The sequence below is a fragment of the Austrofundulus limnaeus genome, unplaced genomic scaffold, assembly GCF_001266775.1.
Source record: "Austrofundulus limnaeus strain Quisiro unplaced genomic scaffold, Austrofundulus_limnaeus-1.0 Scaffold51, whole genome shotgun sequence".
In the NCBI taxonomy this organism is placed as follows: Eukaryota; Metazoa; Chordata; class Actinopteri; order Cyprinodontiformes; family Rivulidae; genus Austrofundulus; species Austrofundulus limnaeus.
Window position 1 is genome coordinate 88,411 of NW_013952453.1, and position 8,055 is coordinate 96,465.

Sequence of the window (8,055 nt, forward strand, 5' to 3'; positions counted from 1 at the left end):
GCTTCCAGCACCTTGTTGAATCTATGCCATGAAGAATTGAGGCAGTTCTGAAGGCAAAAGGGGGTCCAACCCGTTACTAGCGTGGTGTACCTAATAAAGTGGCCGGTGAGTGTATGTTTAAATATTAAATTTAAATCTAAATCCATTATCCATCTAGTCAGTGTTAGTTAACAGTCATGTTTTTGGTCTGTAGGAGGAAGCTGCAGTGCACAGAGAGAACATGCAAACTCTACCCTTTAAACCAGCGACCTTCTTGCTGTGAGGCATCAGCTCTACCAACTGAGCCACCGTGTCGTCCCTGTTCTAAATCTAAATCTAAAAATTAGACCTTAAATGTTGAAGTTTTTATTTAATGGAACACTGTCTTTGCTTTTGGTGCTTGGATCTTGTACGGCATCAACCTGAGACAAAAACAACCACTGAGGCTGCTAACACTGCTAACGATCTTAATGCTGATAACACTTCACTATAAGCCATCAGTCTTCAGCAGGGTTAGCAGCTAGCCAAGATGATGACATCATCCCATGACGAACGTCAATGCTAGCCACTGCCAGATGCTGCCAACGCAAAAAAGTCTTCACTTAGATATGCAAATCTGCCACACCTGTCAGCAGAGGGATTCCTCTGTGCACAGTCTGTGTTCTCTCTCTCCAGGAGTTTTTGGACATTTAACTCTTTGTCAGTCAATTAATCATTTATTTATGGAGCCATTTACAATAATCAAAAAGGTACAAAAGTTGCAACAAACAAAAAATACAAAATTTCCAGAAAGCCACTATATTTTAATAGCCTGCCTGGATAAAAAGATTTTAGTTATCCATCCATCTATTTTCTGTACACGCTTCTTCCTTTTCAGGGTCGCGTGGGTCACTGGAGCCCATATCCAGCAGTCACAGTGCGAGGGGCGGGGTACACCCTGGACAGGTCGCAAGTCCATCACAGGGCCACACATAGAGACAAACGAGACAAACAACCATTCACTCTCTCACTCACACCTAGGGACAATTTAGTTATCAATTAACCTAAATTTAAATCATCCAGTTTGGGTCTATATAAAGTGGAACTGAAAAACTGAAAAACTTTGGTCTGAATTCCTCTTTATTGTAACTCCACAAGTCCCTCTTTCACTCCTTTTCTGAGGGTTGTCTCAGATCAACTTGTTTTGAGGCTGTCTCTTTAAATTCAAACAAGGAGCTTCACACCCTGCTCCACTCCAGCTTCTCTAGACCCATTCCACTCCAGTTTGACAGAGGGGGTTACGACTATATAGTGACGTAGAAACTTTATTATGACCCCCGCATGCGAAGCGTAAGCAGGAGTCATATTGTTTTCRTACTGGTTTTTCCCCCAGTAATTTTTGGTCAACCATAGCACAAAAACAGCTGCACCAATCAACATGAAATTTGGTAGGACTGTAGTTGAGTCTGACGTACACTGCGCCAGCCAACGGTTTTACAATGGACCCCATATTTGAGGCAGGGGCTCCTTTCAAAGTGGGGGTGTCAGGACATGCAAAAATGCTTATAACTCAGAAACTGTTCAACATAGGAGCTTCAGACTTCTTTTGTTGTTTAGCTCTGATGAAGAGCTATCCATCAGGTCAACCAATGCCCACCCCGCCCCCACGAAAAAAAGACCCCCACCCAAGCAACTACAATTTTGGGATCCACCTAGTAGCATGACATTTATTAGGAATAAAGACTTCTGAGTTCTGGTGCATTTGTGCATGCGGGGGTCATTATGTTACCGCTATGTGGTATCTAGTTTATAGATATAGGGGTCATAATTAAACTTTTCTGCACTCCTAGAGGCTCCAAGTACACGATAAAAGGTAATTAATAGCTAAAAAACTTCCTTTAACTAACTTTAACCATTATGTTACCGCTATGTGGTATCTAGTTTATAGATATAGGGGTCATAATTAAACTTTTCTGCACTCCTAGAGGCTCCAAGTACACAATAAAATATATTTAATGGTTAAAATAAAGAGCATTTTACATGATATGTCCCCTTTAATATTAGATTTAACAAAGCTCCAGTGAGGGAGTGTAAGTCTTCAGGTAGTTGAGTTGGTTTCACAGTCTGGGTGCAGCGACCCAAAAGGCTCAGTTACCCCAACGCTTGCATTCAGATTTTGGGGCAAATAGTAAGGAGGTATTAGTGGAAAGTTCTGTTCTACTTCTGAAAAACTACCAGATCAGTTAAGTAGGGTGTGGAGAGTCATACATATGAACGGACAGATTGCCTCAGACCTCCTCAAAAATTTCCATGTTGTTTGGACGAACAACAGCCAGCGTCTGGAAGGTGAATAGTTGAAGCAAAAAAAAAAAAAAAAAAAAAAAGAAGCAGGGACAACAGATGAAAAATAGCCTTTGGCTAACTCTTGCACATTTACAGACATGTCAATTCATGTGCATTGTCCCTTCTAAATAAATAAATTAAATAAAAAGATGTCAGAGCTTTTCAGTTTTAACAAAACACACTCACAAACTTCTGACCAATCACATAATTTCTTAAGCAGAGGAAGAAAAGTTCGCCCTGATTCCTGAAGGGCTCGGCAACAACACAAAGCTGAGAATAAAATGACACAATTTGTCACCCAACTACAACAACGAGAGTGAGTTTTGCTGGTTCAGATGGACCGTGTGGAGATCTTTAATGACAAAGTTTAAATGAAAAAGTCAAGCTCTGCTCTAAATATTGAGATAATCTCAGTGAAAATCCTACAACACATGTTCTGGGACAGTTTCTCCTGGCTTACCCTGATAACTTATCGTGAGTCAAAAACTGATTTTATACGAGCAGTGATGGTAGAAGACACATTGATTTTTTATTGCTTATAAATATGCAAAGTTTTGGTTTCAAAAGTCAAAGACAAAATGAAATATATTTCACTTAGAAACACTTCCCATAGTTCCTACAGTTCCTACCTCTCGTATGGTCATGCAGTTGGGCAGATCCTTCTTGTTGGCCAGGACCATCAGAGGAACTCCTTCCAGCCTCTCATCACTAAGTACTTTTTTCAGAGCCTTATGAGCCTCTGGCATACGAGTCGAGTCGCTGCTGTCCACCACGAACACCAGGGCTCTGCAGTCGTCCAGGTAGTACCTGCACACATATTTCACCTGAGTTACTCTTTTAGTTGCTTGTTGCCGTCTTCAGGCATGCATTAACTCACTTCCAGTTGGTTCTCATGCCCCGCTGTCCACCAACATCCCACAGAGTCAGAGATGTCTTCTTGTCCAGTTCTAGATTTCCTGCGTTAAAGCCCACAGTTGGTGACGTTTCCATCACCTGAAAGTTGAAACAGAGTCGGTTTCAAATGAGACACCTGGAAAACCTAGAACGCTTAAGACACCTGTACTCTGTACTGCAAAGCTAGTGTCTCAGTGTCATGAACTTGGTTTAGGTTTTACCCAAGTCTGACATCATGACAGAACCGGATCATTAAAACACAGGATGATCTAAAAGTATGTTCATGTTTTTAAACCAGGAACGTTTTCTAATAAATATCTCCAAGCTATAAGAGATTTTTTGCAGTTTAATTATAAAAACTGAGCCTCAGAGAATCTGATCATATTCACCAAAGTGTGTGTGCATTTCCCCACAAATCTAAGAAAATCTTTGAAATACCAGGTTATTAACAGACTGCAATTTTTAAACAATCTAGACATCAGCTTTAGGCTGCTGAAGAACCAGGTTTTAAAACATATAGTCCAAACTTTCAGATCTTGTAAGAGGCAGCACCTGGAGAATATTAATTTAGTTTAAATAAATAGTGACGGTTCAGATCCAACTAAATTTTTCTTGTCTGGATGTTTTATATTTTCACATTATGCAAAAACAACGTGCAGTTCTAATGAATTGAGTCTAAGAGTGAATCTGTTTGTAGTTTGGTCCAATTTCAGGAGAATCCAGTTTAATCCCAAGAGAGTCTGGTCTAACCTCAGGAGAGTCTGGTTTAATCCCAGGAGAATAGCCAGAACCGAGCAGTTTACTTACCATTCCTGTGAGCAGTTTGGCCAGCAGAGTGGACTTCCCTGCAAAGTCCAGACCCATGAGGATCACCTGGACAAAGGTGGGCAGGTTAACATGAGTTCAAACAGGTGTGTTCAGTCTATGGTTCTGATTCTGTTACTATTCCGTTTGGACTGATTTACAGATCCTGATCATCAGGACAGGGTTTGATTAGAAACTAATGATGTTTACAGACACAAACACATCAGTAAACAATAACAACATAGAGAAAACAGCTGGAACCTGAACACTCAGGTGTAATATTTACCTGAGGATATGAAGAGGAATTCTGACCCATTTCTTCTTCTGTTTGCAGAAATCAGAACCAGCCTGAGGATGGACTGGATTTTACCTAGAACTCCTCTCAGGTGTGCCAGCTCTGTATGGGCTACAACCAATCAGAACAGCAAGAGCAGGTCAGGTGACCAACGTGCAGGTCTGACTGCATTTTAGTTCTGCAGGCTTGAACACGCCCTCATTTGGACCTGTGAGGCGGGGAGCCTGCTGTGTGAGAGGCGGGACACCCTGGACAGGTCTCATGTCCAGCTACAGGGACACAGACAAACAAGCCACATCTAGAGACATTTATTACCAATGAACTTAACATGAATGTTTACAGTCTAGGAGAAAACTGGAACAAGCAGAATAACCTACATGTGAACGAGGAGAACATGTAAACTCAAAAAGACCAACTGGCTACCCTGCTGATAAAACAAGAAGGTCAAAGGTCATAGAACATTTTACATCAATGCTCTGTCACTCCACGTTGAATTCAGGTCACATTTCTTCCATTTTGCTCTCATGCCATGTTTGCCATTTGATTTTCACTTTCAGAACTTTAAACTCCCAAAGACACAAAAATAAAAATTTTTAGTTTGGTCTGAAGATTGTTTCAAGACCACGGTTCTCAAYATAAACATTCAGAAAACATCTTGGGAACTCTGAAAGGGGGCAGACTGGAGGATGAAAGAATTWAAAAAAAACTACACTAGCTTTATTAAATCAATGCTGTTGTCTCTTTTGGTACMTAGGTGTCTTTTTTAGATACCATATTATAATAGACACAGTAATGTTTGCAACACAATAAAACGTCAAGAAATATGATACCTAGAATTCAAACAACAAATCAAATTATAAATAATGTGCCTCCATAATCAAGACCTAAATGTAGCCTGAACACATTTTTGTCCTGACAAATCAAAACAGACCTTATTTTAATTTCTTTTTGTTTGCTAAATACTTATTTAATATGCACACAAAAGATCATCGTCCAAACAAAAACCCAAATATTTACTGGTAGTCTTTTTCTGAGGTAGAAATGTTAAGATTGTCTGAGATCAGGGAGAAAYGTCTGAAAAACAAGTTTGGTTTTATTTGCATAAAGCACCAACTTTATACAGCTGTTGGGTGGCTGTTGAGGGTGGTAACCATTGTCCATGATTCCCTGCAGCTTTGACAGCATCCTCCTCTGAGAGYCCAGCTCTTCTCCCACATCATCTGCCTTGTGATTCAGTCTTTTGAGTCTATTGGTGTCAGCCTCAGCCTGCTCCCCCAGCATGCAACAGAAGGATAGCACTCGCCACCACAGACTCATAGAAAATACTGAGGAWCATCCAGGAGATGTTGAAGGACTTCAGACGTCTCAAAAAGTAGAGACKACTTTGACCCTTCCTGTAGACCACGTGTGTCAAACTCAAGGTGACCCCCCCCCCCAAAAAAATTTTTTTTTAACTAAACATGAAAATTGTTTTTATATCAATGGTAAACTTTAAATTTGTGATTAACTGCAACAAAATACATTGAAAAGGTGAAAGATAATAACAATTGTCCTGCCCCTGAGCTGTTGACTTTAAGTAACTGAGCAATTTAGTTGGATAGAGCAGTACTAATGTCTGAAAATAAGCTGCTTTAAGGTCAGCATCAACCATAAACTAAATCTGCCATAATGCAGCTACTCACTGGAAACTCATCAGTGAGTAAAACTTACTGTTTAACTTTGACTAAACAGTGTTAAAACACTGTTTAGTCAAAGTTAAACATGAAATGTCAAAGTTCATTACAAGTGGCCCTTCGAGGGCCCCCTGGAGAAAAATCCACCAGCCGCCACTGCATAACACTCATGTGGCCCTCGGTGAAAATGAGTTTGACACYCCTGGACTGCAGCTGTATTTTTAACTCAGTCCAATTTCTTGTCAAAATGTACCCTCAGATATTTTGTAATCTATCAGTGTGTCCACACTGAACCCCCTGATGGACACAGGGGTCACTCCTCAAGTCCGTCCACCTGCTCCTTTAGTCTTTGTCACATTGAGCTGCAGGTRGTTGAGCTCACATGAGACAAAGTCCTTCAGTGTAAAGAAACGTTCACATTTTCCAACAGTAAATGTTGCTTTACATTTACTCAACTCAGTTGAACGGAAATTGTTGACATAACTAGGTTAAGTGAATCCAAYTATGTCYTGATGCATCTCAGTAATCCAGRTAGAAAAATTAAAAAGAAAAAAAAGTAGGTGCTCTGGATGGGTTCTTCTTTAGTGAAACGTTTCGTCTCTCCTCCAAGAAACTTCTTCAGTCTGATGAGTTTCAGGTGAACTCAGCCTTATAAGCACTGCCTCCACCTGGACAAACAGGTTAGTCACATGCAAAAGAGGACCATCACTTAACAATAGGCTTGGCTGGCTCTATTGTTCAAACATAGAGGGTGTGCCCCATCACCTGACTTATTGGTTTGGATGCTGTGGTTCTTAGGTGTCCATCATGTGGAGGCAGTGCTTAGGCTGAGTTCACCTGAAACTCATCAGACTGAAGAAGTCTATTGGTGGAGAGATGAAACGTTTCACTAAAAAAGAACCCATCCAGAGGACCTAATTATTTTTTTCTTTTTGATAAATCCAACTATTTGTTTTTTGAGTGTAAAAGTAAACGATGTAAACCTTTCTATACCATCTAAAGTTAAAGCCTTGATAGATTTTGTTAAATTGTTCTGTTTTAGGCCCTTTAAGGGCTCCTTCCTCCTCCTCCTGGTGTCCGCTGAGGAGGAGTCTATCTCCGGGTATAAAGCCGGCTCCTCCCGCTTCCTCCTTCTTTTCTCCTTCAGTGAGTCTTGCTCCTTCATCTTTTCTCAGCTCCTCTTCATCATGGGTTTCGGTGACCTGAAATCAGCCTCCGGTCTGAAAGTTCTGAACGACTTCCTGTTGGACCGCAGCTACATCGAAGGGTCAGTGCACAGGATCCGGTAGAACCCAGCAGAACCTCTAATTAGAAGCCCGTGCAGAGCAAACTGCGAGCTTCGCCGCCATCTTGGCTCGGTGTAACGCTAACGATGCTAACAGTGAGCCAACACGTTTTGACCGTAAACCCCGGTACGGTGACCCGAAAGGTGTCCGTGACTCGGTGTAAAACTGTTAGCRCTGACCGCTGAGTATTAAAGGGTCACTACGAGTTCAAGCGAAATGTTTTAATTAGGCTTTTATTGTACGCAGAGAACAGTCACATGGTGCTAACWGCGGCTGCGCAGTACCGGTGTCATGACGAGACTCCAGCGCTAGTTCTTCTCCGTTGTTTTCTACATTAAGTCGTTATTTTTCATTATTGGCTCGTTGCAGAAGAGAATCATTGTTGAAGGCTGTTTCTTTAGGGAAGTTAATGTGGTGAAACAGCTTAGTCGGCACCACATGTACGCGTCATGGCTTTGTTCTGCAGCATCTGGACATTTTATTGGCGGAGGGCTCGGGTCGATCTGATACATTCATGTTTAATTTGACCTGTCTTTAAACAAATCCTATAATTTTCACTTCCYTGGAACAGATTAGGGTTGGGCGTAATTGAATTCCTGCAGATCCTTAAAGTCTTAAAAGGCATTGGATTCATCAATCCAAAGACAAGGCCTTAATTAGCCTTAAAATGTCTTAAATCAATCTTTCAAAAGTCTTAAAAACTTTTAACACATTGTTAATAGGATGATTGTAATTAATCTCAAATGTTAAAATAATTGGTAACATTTATTTATTATTATTTATTTTAATTGGTAACATTTAT

At 40.7% G+C, this 8,055-nt stretch overlaps 2 protein-coding genes across 2 annotated transcripts in view; one reads left to right on the forward strand and one right to left on the reverse strand.

Annotated features, from left to right (window-relative positions):
• arl11 (ADP-ribosylation factor-like 11) overlaps positions 1–4,446 on the reverse strand; it is a 7,235-nt gene extending 2,789 nt beyond the window's left edge. Inside the window, exons 1-4 of the mRNA XM_014008529.1 lie at positions 4,286–4,446; positions 4,003–4,068; positions 3,179–3,294; positions 2,931–3,108 (exon numbers count right to left, since the gene is read on the reverse strand). Of these exons, the coding sequence (XP_013863983.1) occupies positions 2,931–3,108; positions 3,179–3,294; positions 4,003–4,068; positions 4,286–4,315 (390 nt within the window). The 5' untranslated portion in view covers positions 4,316–4,446. The remainder of the gene's footprint in view (positions 1–2,930; positions 3,109–3,178; positions 3,295–4,002; positions 4,069–4,285) is intronic.
• A 2,655-nt stretch (positions 4,447–7,101) lies between these two features.
• The window catches only part of eef1b2 (eukaryotic translation elongation factor 1 beta 2), a 4,570-nt gene continuing 3,616 nt past the window's right edge, over positions 7,102–8,055 (forward strand). Inside the window, exon 1 of the mRNA XM_014008536.1 lies at positions 7,102–7,234. Within this exon, the coding sequence (XP_013863990.1) occupies positions 7,155–7,234 (80 nt within the window). The 5' untranslated portion in view covers positions 7,102–7,154. The remainder of the gene's footprint in view (positions 7,235–8,055) is intronic.